Genomic DNA, 17145 nt, shown 5'->3' with positions numbered 1-17145 from the left:
TTTCTACAAGAATCTTTCGATTAACACACCTGCACTTCTATTAGACTCGCGCGTCTCAGAAGTCCTCCTACGCTGCATCTCGCGTGAGACTGATCGCAAGACTCTGCGTACCGGTGTCGCCATGTGATGACGAAACTTAACTTCACTGTCAAGAATGAACCGAGGCACTCTTTCCTTCTATCCTTTCCATTAGACTCGAGCGTCCCATGTGTCCACCGCACTGCACGTCTCAAACGCGACTGATCCCCACCGTAGACTCTGCATCTGTGCAGCGGTGTCACGTGACGACTCGCAGCCAGGAATGAAATCGAGATGTCGAGACGATCAGTTTCGCGCGAGACACGCAGCGTGCTAGGGAGATGCGCGAGTTTAATCAAAGCGCAGGTATTTTGATCGAAAGATCCTTGTAGAAAATTCCATTTTTTCGTTCGCATTTTCTCTGTTAAAGATTTAAATATTCAATTTCTATGTATTATATAATTAATATATTTTTATACATGCATTGCGATAACTTTGTTTCGCGCGCATAAGTATATTAGATTAGATTAAATGAGATAAGAGGAAAAAAAATATATAGAGATATATACAGATATAAGATATAGAGAAAAAATACATATATCATATGTGTAGAGAGAGAAGAAGATGTAATCTTTTTTATACAGGGAACTCTAGTTCTCTCTTAAAATTCTCGGTGTAATTTTATTAATGCGGGTCACGAAGTGGCGTCCATTTTACAGTTTCGCCGCCACAACACAAATAATGACTCCCTTTTTTTCCGTCGGCCACGCGGAAATATCTCGCAGAAAACGTTAGCATGTACACGCTGTTAAGTATTACTGTCTGACAGGAACGCGTTACCGGTGCTGGTGCGGCCGCGGCTGCTTAAATCTACTTGGTTTTCGTGCTGACACGCGGCTGCGACAAAAAGCACAGCTTCGTAGCACAACTTTCGTTTCAGGATTTCGTGCTGAACGTACCGCGACATGTGATGATCGAAATAATTAAACGATTCGTTCGATTCCTGGCGCGTTTTTTTATCTATTCTCGGAGTTGATGCCGGTGAAGGATTAAGCTGTCCGCGTCCTGCTATTTTGCATTTCTCTATAAATATCTTAATCAATCACCTGTCAATCGCAACCGTCTCTGTTTGATCGCTACGCAAATATATTGGTTCAAAAAGATAGATGCGTCTATTTATATATATTTAATATATATATATATATATATATGTGTGTATGGGATTATAAATACTTATCTTGTCTTGGTAATTAAATGCCTCTGTTCCATAGTTAAGTTAGATACATAATTAAAATATAATTAAGGAATATTTCATAAAAGTTCCACCTTTATTCACCGAAGGAGAAAAGCGCAGAACTCGAGAGCGCCTTGAGTATAACGCTAGTAAACTAATTAAAGAAGAAGATACTTTGTACCGAAGGTAATAAGAAAGGCGGGTCTTTTTAGTTTTCTTTCTTTTTTTCTCGTCGAACATAAATATGAAGTCGATTGATTAGTTTGCCGACGACGAAGAGACTGTGCGCGATCTCGAACCCTTTCTCCGAAAACTAATTTAATATGAATCGCGCGCGATAGTAAACGCGCTTTAATACACTTCCGAAAATTGCTCCGACATGCCAGCGCGATTAATTATCCGTGATCGGCACCCGAAGAGAATAACGCAAAATACGGTTTGCCTGCCAGACCGATAATTAATAAACAGCAAACTGCCGTGGTAATTATCGAACGCGCCGTTATCAGAAACAGATATCCCTCGGTAATCAGCGTCGATCGGTCGAACACCGGTAATGCAATTCCAATAACCCGCATGCCAGAAAATATCTTAAAGCAAGCGCGGTGTGGTTGGTTTCGCCGGTTTTGTTATTTATCGATCGCGCCGCGAGTAAACCATCTTCTCTTTCTCTCTCTTTTCTATATATATATATATATGTATGTATGTGTGTGTGTGTGTCTCTTTTGCTCCCTGTGCAATCGGAAACGAATTCTCACGGGCAGGTAACCCCGGTCCACCGCGCTCTTACGGTACATTCGATAGATTTGGCGAATTTCAAACGGAATAAAAAACGATTTTTACAGGCGATTTCGCGAAAGCTCTTCGAGTCCGAAGGAATTCCATCGAGAGTTGAAATATAATATTATTACCGGTGCTGCGAGCTTTCTTAGTGTCGTTCCAAATTTTTTAAAATATCGTTGAACCATCGAGTAAAACTTGCGACTGTTATTCGTTCGCGAAAATAAAGTTTTTTGAAATGTGTAAGCCTCTTCGCTTTCGATAAGCTTATGCACGTGACGAACGAATTAAGAATCTGCGTCTATATATCTCATTATCCCCGGTTTGATTAAGTCGACTCCTCGTCGTCTTTTTCCTTTTATCACAAACGCCTCGTATCGCGTTCTTAATGCCCCATTATGAGGAGGGTTTTTATCGTGCGGCATGATGCAATTTAGTCGAAAAGAATGCACGATAATCTCGTTATACTCGACTATTAAATACTTATCCGTAATAGTCTCGCGAACCATAACATCTTCCCCGGAGAATAATCCGATACTTTGTAGTTTGCGTATCGTACAACTAAAAATATAGCAAAAATAACCATTCCTCACGGTACTTCCGCGTTCGATAGAGAAACTAAAATAAAATGGGTCGTTCGACTTTTTCTAACTTTCTCGATAATCTGCATTTCCCAAAATGGATGCCGCAGCAGCGACAGGTGTGTTACGTTCCTAAAGTCATCGCTTTTGCGAGCGAGTTCGGGAAAAGATAAGGGATGTCGCAATCTCGTCCGCGTCGTATAAACCGTTTTAGCGTCCATTTCCCTCGAACGGAAACGTTTTCCCGTGATCGAAGGCGCAGCAGCATGCCGATGCATCCATAAAGCTCTCCGGTGAAAGAACGGGCATCCACGACGACATTCCCGTATAGTAACGGTAGCATCTCTCCCTTCGCTTCCGTAAATTTTACGAGCTGATACATTTACTCATATCGATACCCTCGTCCGCGATAAAACTCGCGTTAGGCAAAGTGGTTACAGCAGGAGGGTGTTCCGTTCCGCGGGACCAATTAAGGCTATTTCCGTTTCCCCGGGATTCCGGGACAGCGTTGGGAGGCAGAGGGAGAGGTTAAAAGGCGATTTGTCTTGTTTTTCCGGAGCCACCTTCCGTCCCCACGAACCCGTCTTCTTGTTCTATTTCGCTTTTGCGCTTTCCACCACCCGTTTCGTCCCTTTTTTTTTCCAACATCGTCGCTCGTTTCTGCCCCCACAACCACTGCAAATTTGTAACCCGTGCGCCAATGGCAAACCGCCGCCGGGACATTCGTCTTCATCATCGTATTGTCTTACCGTCTCATCTCTTGTTTTCACGCCCGTTTACCGTCTTGGCCGCGAGATGGTTATTTAATGGATTGAGAAATGGCGCGAATGTCGCCTGTCTGAAACGACGGCGAGGTCGTCGTAAAATTCGCTCGCACGCGAGGAATAAAATTAGGGAACCGTTAACGCAGGGGATTATTATTGTTATTACCGCGAGAGAAAGAGATAAGCAATCAGAGGACAATCTGCGGGTTGAAATTTTAACATTTTTCACGATTATCTTATTTTTCGTTAATTTGTTTTTTTTTTTTTTTTTTTCGTGCCTTTGTTAAAATAGGAAATAAAGTGAAAAAAATTATATGTTTAAGAGTGGGAACAAATAATTATACGAAATTTCTGCGCGCGTATGTGCATAAGCGAGAAAGAAATTTTTTTCTTTTTGTAAATTACGTGCGCGTTTATCTCTCCTGCATTTTTTAGAAGGCAAGAGAGACGCGCTTATTTCACGTGGCGCGATATAATGTTTCGTTTCGGTTCAACGTTTTAAACGAAGTGGAACATTTAAAGAAAATGAAACATCGCTGGAAAAGTAAACATTATAGGAATAAATCATTCTAGAATTTATTCCGCGTCTCGACTGCTGCTCCATTTGCTGAACTACACTCTTCGTGGTTCTCGTAGCGCCGCGTATTCACAATGTGCAACGTGATGCAGCGCGACGCAGCATCACGTCATAGCTATGTACTTGGCATAAGAGCCCACGCGCCCTCTCTTTCTCCTTTCTCTCTCTCTCTCTCTCTTCCTCTGAATTTCATTGCCCCGGTTTATCAAGATTTTCGTCTGGTTGGCAAACGCTGGAATTTGTCACTGTGACACTCCTCGCATCGAGAATATGCGACGAGGCTGCTGCGCGCATAAATGCAACACGGTCGGATGATGGTAGCAGACGGCGCGGCGGTGGCTTAATAATCACTTTATAAAAGTATTTTTGATGTCTTCTCATCGAGCGAAGCTCTCGAATATTTCGGCGCATAAAAGCGCGAGCGGGAGTTGAAACGAGCGCAGCGACGTCTCGGAAAGCCTTCGCGTATAAAAATATCGACCAATTTCCACATCGCATCGGTGGAAATTGCGCGCCGCTGCAAGTTGGTAAAAACAACCGTCGTTAACGATCGCGCGCGTAATGTGCATCGCCACTTTATGGCGACCGCACATCGCTCGGCGCATGATTCTATAGGCGACTCTCAGAATTCCATTGGCCTCATTCGCCGCGAAAAACTTTCCTGCAAACTTCTCCTTTCGTAAAGTAAAGCTTCCACAAGCTTTCGCCGTAAAATGTATCATCGTCGGGGCGCGAATAATTAAAATGCATTCTCTTAACCGCGCGCGCGAAAATGAGACACGAGCGCCGTTCACAAAGAGAGCTCGGGAGGAAGCGTAATAAAAAAAGGCGAAATAAAAGACGAGGGATTTCTCGCGAAAGATATCCCGGGATATATAAGTTCGAACGAAGCGGCGCATAAATGTTAAAAAAGATTGACGGATTGATGGATCGACGTGGCTTGATTACGCGAATCCTTTCGCGCGCGTGCCCGGATCTAGAGACTCAGCGAGCGTGCAAGATTACGCGGGAAAGAAAATACGTTCTCTTCTTTATTTTTTTTTTTTCCCTCTTCTTTTTTTGGTCTCCTGGCAACAAGTTCTCATTCCGCGCTTCGTACGTTTATCAAGCTCGTAGATTCAAATTTATTCCTGTCGCGCTGGCTGCAGCGTGCACCGCCGACGCGTATTGTGCCGCATCTTCGGAGGTGCGACCGAGGGTGTGCAATATATTGAGACATCGGGCAGAGCTTAGAATATCGTTGCCCTCGTTTCTCCGGGATTTCCCGTCTGCGAGCGAAACTGCAATATTTCTTACGCGACTCGGAGTCCTCCTCTCTTTCTCTTTCTCCCTTTTTCTTTCGCCCTTTCTTGGCCGCGAGAGATCGAAACTTTCGGTCAGGCATTCGCAACCGCGAACGCAAGCAAAAAGCTTCTTCCGTAACCTCGAATTTGATTATCTCGACAGGCAAGGACAACAAACACCGGCGACAATCTGTCAAATGTTTAATTGCACAAACATTTGTCAATACATTTGCAGCGTCATGACATCCGCCGTTCGTTTGCACGTCTAAATTTACAGATTGTTTGCGCGATATCCTGTTTATTTTGTCAACTAGCAATTTCGAATTCGGTTGCAGTTTACGTGGATTTTGAATATCGCCGTATTCGTGAAATCAAAATTGGAAGACGAGACTTAAAATTCATATAAATATAAACGCAAATAAATATGCTTCTTTGTGCACGTCGGTCAATGAATTTGTATCTTTTCTTTTTTATACGTCGCTTTGTGACGATTTGACAGAGCTCGAATTTAGAAAACGTCAGAGAACTTCTCCAATCAATACTCTTTCATCGTGATTTCCTGGCGTCGCTAATTCCTTGACAATTTCGCGTATGTTTCATTTGATCCCATTCACACAATCTAAGCTCCACTGTATAGCGCACGCGGAGATGAAGGCGACCGTAATCCCGACGAATGACGATAGATCGGATTGCGGAAAATGGCGCGAAACGGAAGTCGGCGGTCTTTTGTGCGGCGAGAATCGATCTTCCGCTATATAATACGGCGAAATATTCGCTTCTAGAGGCGACGGGCAAAGCCGCAAGTTTTGAAATTCTTCGCTATGTGAATGCGCGAAAGACGGCTATGGGCGTGGACGGTGTTGGGTATCGATGAAGATATAATGCACCCTGTTGAGCACACTTCTGTCGAAGGCGTAGAAATCGCGGAGACGAGAAGGCAAATTCGAGGCTACTCGCAGCCGGCATACTTTCGTCTATCCGTCGTGGCTTTTTACTGACAAGCAAGAGAGACGTTATCGAGAATCGATAGAGACGACGCTACAGCATTCAATTCCTCTGTCTCTGTCTCCGTGCATGACGACGGGTTAGCATGCACCACATGTTGTCGTCTCTTCCGGGATATCTTTGACAGCGAGACAACCAATATCAGCGGTCAATCGTCACCGCAGATTCTAGATGCAATAGACAGACTATGCGAGTATCAGTCGTGTTTAGATCCGATTGATGTCTCTCGCATATTTTTCGATTCGCGCGAAATAGAATTACGTAATAAAAATCCTATTGCGTTTTCGATCGTCGCAGGTGGAGCCGTCATTACGTTGCCGCCGACAAATCAAACGAAGCTAGAAGGCGAGAAGGTGCAGTTCTCCTGCGAGGCGAAGGCTCTCCCGGGTAACGTGACGGTGCGCTGGTTTCGCGAAGGCGCCCCCGTTACGGAAGTCTCGGCCCTGGACACCCGAGTGTCTATCAAGATAGACGGCAGTCTGGTCATCAACCCCGTCAGTGCCGATGACTCCGGTCAATACTTATGCGAGGTCACCAACGGCATCGGCGATCCTCAAACTGCTAGCGCCTACTTGAACGTCGAGTGTAAGACTTGTTTGAAATCATTTAATTTGTAACAGCTCTTTAAAAATTAATATACATATAAAAGGCAATAAGAGCTAATTAAGTTCTGTTATTAATATTTATTTGTGGAAAAATAAATTTTTAACATAAAATATTAGACAAAAAAGTTCGAACGTTTCGGTTGCCTTTTTCAACCTTCTTCAGCGCATCATTTAAAATTAAAGATTAATAGAAATTAACAATCAATTATTCATAACTGTCAATATACTAACTCTGTTTCTGTATAGTTTTATTGCCTTTTATATGTATATTGTTTGAAATATTATGTTATTATTAGAAAATAAGACGGAGAATGAAAATTTTGAAATACGAACAAATTAAAGAGTATATATATTGAAAAAAATCCAAATGACGAGTAATCGATATCCAGGTGTAATGAAAATTTTCAGACCCGGCGAAGGTGACATTCACCCCCACCGTTCAGTACCTGCCGTTCCGTCTGGCCGGTGTGGTCCAGTGTTACATAAAAGCCAACCCGCCCTTGCAATACGTGACCTGGACCAAGGACAAGCGCCTACTTGAGCCTTATCAGACGAAGGACATCGTTATCATGAACAATGGCTCCCTGCTCTTTACACGGGTCAATGAGAATCACCAAGGCAGATATACCTGCACGCCTTACAACGCCCATGGCACGCAGGGCAGTTCGGGTCCGATGGAGGTCCTTGTACGAAATCCGCCTGTCTTCACCCTTGAGCCGGACTCGATGTACACGAAGAAGGTCGGCGAGACGGTCGAGATGCACTGCGACGCTCAAGAGGCCGAGGGAACGCAGAAACCGTCGATACAATGGCAACGGGTACTCAAATTTCAAAATGATATATTTTCAATATTGCCGCACCAAACTTTCGCTATATTTCACTTTTTTATCATTTTTAAATATATATATATTACATATCACATATAAATATACATTACTTGCAACAGCGTAAAATAATAGCATTAGCAGAGCATATGACGATTGCACTTTTGTTATTTATACTATATTTTTTAAAAATATATTTTTAAATATATAATAAATTTTTAAAAATACATTTTTATAAAAATATTCATTCTTCAAATAACACAAAAAAGCCAATAAGCATCGCAAATAATAATACCTATAATGTTTAAAATATTTTTACTATATTTTTACTATTTTTTTAAAAATATATTTTTAAATATATAATAAATTTTTAAAAATACATTTTTATCAAAATATTTATTCTTCAAATAACACAAAAAAGCCAATAAGCATCGCAAATAATAATACCTATAATGTTTAAAATATTTTTTAAATTCTTATGATTAGTGCATTTTTACGTCGATCGTATTTCCGACAAACTCTGCTTCTTTGCATATAATCATTTCTAAAATCATGTTAGAAGGACGGCGGACCCATCCAACGCACCCGCACGAAAATCGTCGGCGGCAATATAACCATAGAGAGCCTACGACGCGCGGACTTCGGGTTTTATCAGTGCACCGCCTCCAACGAAGTCGCCACTATCTCGGCCTCGACGCAGCTGATAGTCGAAGGCACGCAACCCCATGCACCTTACAACGTGTCAGCCACTGCCACGCAATTTTCGGTAGCGCTAACTTGGTTACCAGGCTATTCCGGTGGTCCTGATTACAAGCAAGATTATACAATCTGGTAGGTATACGTAGATAGGGATAGCCTGATACAGGTATTATTACTTAGAGGTTCTCCTGTCGACGCAGTAATCGCTCTTCTCGAATAATAGAACAATTTTATTTATGCGATACATACATCCTATCGCGACATTATTAGATTTATTATTCGCGAATAGTGAATTCTCTGATAGAATTCTTTGTGCCAAGAATTTCGAATTTGTCAAATCTATTTACGTGTTATCTTACTTTCTTTTTCTCGTATTACCTCGCTCAGGTACAGAGAAACAGGAATTTCGGACTGGAAGACAATCCCCGTGACTCCATCGGGCAGCACGACGGTGACGATCAACAATCTCACGCCAAGTACACTCTACGAGTTCCAGGTAATCGGGAAGAACGCTCTGGGCGAGGGAATGATGAGCAAAGTCATCACAATCAGGACACTCGGTAATGGAAGACGCATTACGCTATCTGAATTATTTCGATTCTGCTAAAGCTCTTGATGAATTTCATTTAATAGATATAAATCTAAATGAGCAAAATTCGTTGATTTAGTGATAAACTCTGCAAATTTATTTTATAGAAGCTAATACTAATCAGCTGTAGTCGTAAGTTCGGAAAGCTATCGCTTACCGAACTTGTTTAACAATATTAGTACTAATCGGATCATAGCTGATAACTAGCATTAATTTGACAACTAACAAACTAATCTTTGCATCCGTACAAATTTCCTTCTCACTGTTCACGTCTTTCGCTGCATTCTTCTCCAAGGCGTTGCTCTGACACAATCGGCCACCCCTTCCGCGCCTGATCAACCCGCCTCACCGGAAAGTGGTAAGCTTCGAATGATAAATTAATATTGTTTATATATTTTAGAACGAGACAGATTATTAAATTCAAAAATATCGAAATTCGCGAGAGAAAATATTTCGAAACGCGCGACGCGTTATTGCTATATATACATAGGTATATGTTATATATACATAGGTATATGTTATATATACATAGGTATATAAAACGTGAATTTGAACACGTAAAATGTCGGAGGCAGCGCGCGGTGCAGTCTGTTTGAGGTGTTAAAAATCGACAATTTTCCCTGCTATTTTAAATCTGCAAGCTAGCGAAACGCGATCGGCTGCCGAAGTAGATATCACGGAGTACTGCGCGACTTCGCAAGCTGAGAATGGCATCTCGATGACTGTCGAAGGAAAATTCATGCGTGTGAATGTCGTTCCCGTCTCACTCTGCGATCCTCTCATCAGGGATATAAAGCCGACAATCGAAAAGTCGCGCGACTCTTTTTTTTTTCTCGACTAGGGATAAAAAAAGAAGAAGAAAGGAACAAGCATGAAGGAAAAAGGGTGAGAAGGAGGGAAAAAGATAAGATAAGAGGAAGGTAGGAGGGACGCGGAATACCGATGCGGAATGAGGCAAGGTGAGCGGAGAAAACCGAGAAAAAGAGACGAAGAAGGAACGGAGAGACTTCCGCGGCGACTTATCGTATCGGAAAACCCATCGAGCCGTTCATTCTGCTTCCGCTTTTATTTCCTTCCCTCGAATCCACCGGTTCATTGCCTTCCATTTGTACACACCGTACCTCGAGCATCCCTGATACCGGCGTCTAGGGATTTCTATCTGGTTACCTTTCAAGCGTTTCTTCTTTCGCCTATCTCCCTTTCTTCTCTCGCGTTATATCCTTTTCGCCCTCTAGCGCTTCTTCGCTTCTTATGCCCACGCACAAGCCCGCATCGTCATTGGTTTCGCTTCTTGCGTCGACAAAAGGCCGGTTTCGCCAACGCTGATTAACCACGCTTACCTTCAATTTTCTCTCTATATCTCTATTATTTTCTACACGCAAGATTTTATAGTGAAATCCTTTGAAGTATTTTTCTAGTCATCAATTTTCTCTCTAACGAATATTTTTACACATTTTTTAAATTGCATTTTGTTACAATTTTTCATTTAATTTTAAAATTAAAATTGTGAATCTAAATTGAGTTCAAAATTAATTAAAGAATCAAATTTTAATAGAATAAGAATGCAGGTTGATTCGTTGTTTCAATATATTTGTAAAAAAGAATTGAACTTTTAATTTGCAGAATATAATTAAAGAATTTTATTATAGAGCATTGAAAATAGTTTGGAAAACTTTGTGACACATTTTTTTTTGTTTCATGCTACAATTTAGAGTTTGTAATTTATTTCGGTTATAATTAGAACTAATTGACATTGATGAAACTGACTATCATGATTAGTAGAGTATTTAATAATAGAGTTGGCCTAGATTCCATTTAGAGTCTTTCGAAGGAAAGAGCAATAGCTTATTTTAAAATCTTCTAAATTTTTCGATATGTAAAAAAATGCTTAATTGTTTCTAAATGATTTAATTTTATTTCCTATTGATTTTTATTTAATTTTTAGGTTTTTCTTTTTTTCTCTCATTTCAGACATCCTTGATTATAATACACTCGTATTACCGACCGATTCCACAGGAAATCCCATGCTTCCAATAATCGTTCGACCGAAAGGTACATATATCTTCATCTTTTCGTTAAATTTACCGTATAAAAAACAAAGAAATTCTCGTAGGCAAGATAAAAATGACTCAACATTCGTCTATTAATATAGTAATATTACGAAACAACCATCATTTTTCTGTGGAGAAACGCAAGCGTTCGTCTCGTTACTTTCACCGCCCACGTTCGATAGATTATTTACACCCGGCATGATGACACATACACATACGCGATCGCCTTTCTCGTCGCACATTTAATTAAAAATCCTTGGCGCTGCAAGGAGATTGCGAGAGCTCAAAAATCCAGCTTTTTCCTAGAAGCTCGTTCGTCTCGCGTGAGAAGATTAACCGTCATTATCTACTATAGTGGACGTGAAAATAAGTGTCAAACGGTCTGAAAGGGAGAAGGAATGAGAGAAAGAAATGCGCGTACAGTTCGGCGTACAACGCGATGCGAGAAAGATACAGAGGGAGAAAAATAAAAATGAAATCCTCTTAGCCGCGCCGGAGAAAGAGAGAACTACGACGAGGAGAGAGGTATTTCAGGAGGGAGAGCAGGAAATAACATCATACATTTTGCACGTAGCAGACGGTTCCAAACAATCTACTCCGCTTTAGAGTTGAATAAACCCAAGAAAGTTCTAGTTGCACTTCTCTCTCGCGCGTCGAGTTTCAATCATATTTGAATCGTGGTAAGGAAGGTGAGGTGTAGTGGATATATAAATCAGAAAGAAAAAGAAATGAAATTTTTTTATGTACGATTTTATTGTGTTTCTTTACGCATAATTAAAAAAAGAGTAAATGATATAAAACTATCCTTTAATGTTTTTTTTATAACAGATTTAATTTTGCTTTATCTAATTTATTACACAGTTTATATAGGTATATTGAAATTTTTAACGAAATTTTTATAAATAACATGCCTGAAAATGTACACGTGCATTCCTCAGCGGAAATAAAACGCGGATGTTATTTTTACACAAAAATAACAAAATCTAAAATCCTCGTTATACCTCGATAGAGGCACGAGAAAACGCTCGTAATGGGCAGTTTGTAAAAGAATAGAAAGACAAAAAATAAAAAATTTTATTTCTCTTATAAAACAAATATTCGAAACAATACAAGAGCCGCTAATTTTGCAATCTCGCGGCCAAACCAGCAAGCCGCCTGTGTTTTCCGGCTATCTCCAATTTTCTCATATTGTCTATGTGGTTACGTGGCGAAAAAACCATTACGGAAAAAAATCGATTTAACTTTCTAAACGCTCTGCGTTCAGTTCAGCCGCGTTTACTTCGCAATACCTAGCTATCTGCACAATAACGATGGATTTTTCGACGAAAATAACTTTGTCTCGACTTTGTCCCTTTCGTCACATAGCCAATGCGTTCGCAAATCGATTCACTATACCATGTCCCACGAGAATTTCGAGCGGTTTCCTTTGATCTTGAAAGCACGGTTCAATCCTGCTAGCTTCACGGTATGTTGATCAATTTGAATGACGCTAAGAATTGCTTCGTCCAAATCGCCAATATGTAGGAATAAAATACGCGAACGCGTGGGCTTTGATAAACTCGCCCAGTGTTTTAAACGGATGTAAAATCGCGATACGCTATTCCATCTGATTGTAACCAAGGAAATTTACCGGTCTGTGCGGTTTGCGTAATCAACAAAGCAAATAGTCGTGAAACAGTTGTTACGCTTTCCGACCGCGATTCGCGGCAACAACTACGAGGCAATCTTCGTCAATTTTGTAAATTCCACCGAGATATTTTCCAGAACTGAGGCCATTAAATCGATAGGGCGGAACGCGAGAAAGAATAAAGTGGGATATTTGCTTTGTCGGAATAAACCCATGATTTGATGAATCAGAATATGACGAAGCGTCAGAAAAAAAATAGACTTAAATAAAATATTCGCACTTCTCCATGCGCGAATTATTCCGCGCCAAGTCGTGTCCTTGCTCGTATTTTCACATTGTTTTTCTCCTTTTACGACTAAACTGTTTTAATCCACGACGCGAAGTCGTATTACACTACCTAGAAGAAATAGTATCTCTTATGGACATTAATAAGGTTAACGCGCGTACGCCGGAAGCAATTAGGTCATAACATTATATGTGTAAGAAGTGACGAAAGAAGCTGACCTCACATGTCTGGCTAATCTAATTAAGAAGTTGCACCAATAATCGTTTCATCCAGGCTTACTGGCTTCGTATTCGCCGAAGAACATCGAAAATGTACTATATATACTAGTTTATTAAAGTTATTCTTATATGTTACGTATATTATGCAGGCACATTTTACTAACATAAATAATATGCAAGTATTTCGAAAAATTCCGAAGCTTATCGATTTTAATTTATCGAGACATCTGATATCGTTCTATAAAAAAATACCTACACAAAAATTCGAAATATTTAATATAATATATAATCACTGCCTCAAAATGAACATAATTATGATTTATCGCATTTATATCGGCAAGTATCAGTCAATTCAAAGAATCTCTTTTTAAGCGATGTATCGCAGCTGACCCAGATACACGATGATGAAAAAAGTCAGACGTACAACTCGATAGTGCGAATACCGATGAATTTGATAGATGCGAAAATGTCGCTGCGGTCGGAACGGCGTTAACGTTTCCATCAAAAAAGCTTTTCGCTGGCGTTGCAACCCGGTGCGTCACTGAAATTATTTCGGAGTTACGACAGCAACATTTATTTACTGACGCCAAAGAGATTTTTTCCCCCCACATCGGTCTTTTATTTTATATAGATATATGACACAGATGAAATTTTTTAAATCTTTATTCGTTCAAAACTCTTTGTCAATCATAGTGTTTTAGTATAAAATTAAACTATGTAAAAACATAGAGTCACGTTAGAAGTAAAAAAAAAAAAACAAAAATAAGAATAATATGACGAATATTATATTGTTTCCTATCGATATCTTACCAGGACCAAAGCCAGGTATTCCCCGGAACCTCACGGTGACGGAAATCAGCAACGGTTTCCTGATAACCTGGCAAACTCCTCTAGAAAAGAGCCATCTTATCCAATATTATACTATCAAGTACAAGACGGACGGACCTTGGAAAACGCTCAACAAGGGCCAAATACGACCCGAGGATACCAGTTATTTAGGTAAGAAACCATCTCTCCATCCGCCTGTCCCTTTCTCTTTCTATCTCTATTGATCGCAGAGCAATTGTCTCCGCATAAAGTTTCTTACTTAGCATCGGACAGGCGTCGACATCGAATACGAGTAATTCCGAACACTCATAAGTCAACATAATTTTCTTTGAATCATCGATTTTCGAGAATACGGCTTTCATGCGATTTTCCCGTTTAACGTGAACATCCACAGTGAAGAACCTGGTCGGTGGTAGGACCTACTATTTCCAAGTGTTGGCCAATTCGGCTACGAATTACGGTGCGAGCGAACAGGTGAAGTTTCCCGTGCCGGCTCGAGTGAAGCACAAAGCGATCACCGCGGGCGTCGTAGGCGGCATCCTCTTCTTCCTCGTCGCCATCATCCTCAGCATATGCGCGGTGAAGATATGCAATAAACGGAAGAGACGAAAACAGGAGAAAGGTATGAACGTCCCGTGGCGTTGTCGTCGTATCGACATATACATTTTGCCCGCAATTTGCCTGCACCTGTGCTCCTGGTTGTGTCGTCTTTGCATCAAGGGAACACAAAGCGAAGTCTAATAATACGACTAACGACAGAAATATAATGCAAATGTTTCTAACTGACGAATCACGCAATTGACGACTCGACTGTTTGCATCTAAATGCGCTCGCGAGCGCGTATGTAATTTTACTCTATTAATTTATTCAACTAGAGAATTAAATTACAGAATTGTTACGTTCACATTACGTGCTCTCGGAACGGAGCGGAATATATTCGTAAGTCATTTTTTCTGCGATGTTGCTCATATTTTTTAGATTTTTGGTCCGTTTTGGGCTCGCTTATTCTTCAGGTTTTAAATATGCTCGAAATAGAATTGGGAGGGTATCATTTGCATTTATTAGCGCCCAGAACTGATCAAAGAGACGGCTACGATCTGGCAACGCAGGCGCCGGGCATGCACCTGTGAAACTGAACAATTCATGTTTAACATAATTATGTAACATTGTAGAACTGCTTTCAGCGTATAATATGGTGGCCTGCCGGGTCACCGACGCCAGGAACGGCGCAGGGCAGGGGCCCCAGGGAACAGTGCCTTTGAAAAAGTGAGTGTCTACCATCCGAATTACAATTATCCTCCCAGGTTCCACAGAGTCTTGACTCACAATACTTTGGAGCTCTTAAAGGCTCCGATCAAACGACAAGTAGACCGAGGAGATCGCAGCTGCACTAGAAATTTATTCCGCTATAATTGCATCAAATTGGCACAAGTATACAAAATTCACAATAAAACATTCAAAAAGATTGCTTGAACATTTCTTAACAAACCAATTCGTTATGACAAAGTCATTTGCATGTAAAATTCGGTATTTTTTTGCGAGGCAATATTATGGTGGACAAGTAAATGCACGGTCGGCAAAATGACGTCGCAGTCGCCTTAATAAAGCATCGATGGTCCTCGTTAATGGAGAGGCCTCTGATCAAGATACAGCAGATCGTTCAGGCGTCAAAGATCGATCACAAACGCGTGCTGTCAAAACGCGTCACGCAAAGTGCAGATGCGACTTCAAAGAAACTCTACATCACTTAGGCTTAGACAGAATTAGCGATTAAGTCCACTCCACCCCCTCTTACGAGCAATAGGCGACCGAAGCACAGCAAGCATTTATGAAACCTTCTCACGAGTAAAATTTCTTCTAGCCAACAGATACTCGAACATTTACGCGCGAGAAATTACGCATATGTACATTCATATATATTTATAAAATTGTGTCCCGGATATATCGAAATTTACATTTACTTCGATATCGCTATTATCAACTTTGCAGCTACAACTTTAATAATAATTTTTTTTTTAAATCGTCAATTCGATTATTTTTATAAAATTAATGACAATTATTCGATTATTTTGTCAATTGGAAATAACGATGATATGTCATTGTGTCGTATCAGCGACACACTTACAAAGATATATGACCGTGAAACTTATGGACAGAGACAGACGTAAGGAGAGAAAAGCCATTCTCTCTCCTGCCGTCAACTCGATCCGCTTTGACAAAGGACAAGCACTATCGTCTGAAATAGGGGGATTAAGGAAACGAGAAACGACAGACCTCTTTTGATCTACTTGCGTCATACATAACACTATGAGCTTCTAGATGTATATCTCGTAGCAAATTAAACCGGCAGACTAAACCGCAGCAGCAGAGGTATTTTGGACGAGGTTGGAGAAATGATCTCTCGATAATCGATAAGTAATTTACGCACACTCCCACGCGTAACATCACGCGTGCGCGTGCGTGGCACGCGTGCACGTTTCCGTTATAGGCATGAACGAAAGAATCGAGCCCTATATCTTCCGATGCGATCCGGATCGAGTCGGATCTCGTTGCGGCTTGAATCAGATGATGCACGATTCGTTTGCGCGTGTGACAATATCAATTTGTTTTCTACATCAAAACTCGTTTTTCGAGCGATATAGGGGATATACAACAAGAACGAGAGAAAATTTCGCGCGTGTGTATACGAGTCGGATCGAGAGAACGATAGTTTTTACTCTAGTATTATTCAAAAAGAATTTTTTTTAATTACAAAAATAAGAAAATACTTTACTGTATATGAAATATTTTATTGGATTTTTATAAAGAATGGAGGAGATGTCTAGGATATTTTTTAACGCAATCGAAAAATCGCGTAATTTGATTCTACGCGAAATACGAGTGACTCGATTCGGATCGTCGAGATTCGCACAATATCATATTTACACATTGAGAAAGATTATAAAGAAAGGTTTCAACGTACGAAAAGAAAAAAAACGAGCCACACATTTCGGCTCGTTTTTTGTGATTTCACGCCAAAACGGACTGCACGTGTAGTAGCGGATAAACTACTCAGTTGTGACCATTATAATTTTCATCGCGGCATCCAAAAGTCCACAATACGACTGCAGTGATGCCTATTCTGGATCGTGAGACCTTTAATTTTCCGGAACTTTTGGTATTTCGTGTTAGTTACTTCT

The 17145-nt window shown here is 40.6% G+C and overlaps 1 protein-coding gene and 1 long non-coding RNA gene across 15 annotated transcripts in view; one reads left to right on the top strand and one right to left on the bottom strand.

Annotated features, from left to right (window-relative positions):
* The window catches only part of LOC146722805 (uncharacterized), a 364804-nt gene that overhangs the window by 216015 nt on the left and 131644 nt on the right, over positions 1-17145 (bottom strand). The gene's annotated exons all lie outside the window — the stretch shown is intronic.
* LOC114931426 (protein turtle) overlaps positions 1-17145 on the top strand; it is a 219165-nt gene that overhangs the window by 188773 nt on the left and 13247 nt on the right. For 9 of the 14 annotated variants that reach the window (XR_003819671.2, XM_029303431.2, XM_029303430.2 and 6 more), the window contains 9 exons: positions 6537-6824; positions 7253-7662; positions 8228-8499; positions 8755-8927; positions 9252-9314; positions 10928-11008; positions 13952-14137; positions 14361-14588; positions 15139-15232. Coding sequence is in view for 13 of the 14 variants with exons in the window: in XM_029303431.2 (XP_029159264.1) it covers positions 6537-6824; positions 7253-7662; positions 8228-8499; positions 8755-8927; positions 9252-9314; positions 10928-11008; positions 13952-14137; positions 14361-14588; positions 15139-15232 (1795 nt within the window). In the remaining variant the exon portion in view is untranslated. The remainder of the gene's footprint in view (positions 1-6536; positions 6825-7252; positions 7663-8227; positions 8500-8754; positions 8928-9251; positions 9315-10927; positions 11009-13951; positions 14138-14360; positions 14589-15138; positions 15233-17145) is intronic. The other 5 variants (XM_029303432.2, XM_085483786.1, XM_029303429.2 and 2 more) reach the window with 4 other exon arrangements.

This window comes from Nylanderia fulva, unplaced genomic scaffold, assembly GCF_048542155.1.
Source record: "Nylanderia fulva isolate GAGA-0341 unplaced genomic scaffold, ASM4854215v1 Scaffold27, whole genome shotgun sequence".
Classification (NCBI taxonomy): Eukaryota; Metazoa; Arthropoda; class Insecta; order Hymenoptera; family Formicidae; genus Nylanderia; species Nylanderia fulva.
This window is presented reverse-complemented; position numbering and strand designations above follow the sequence as displayed.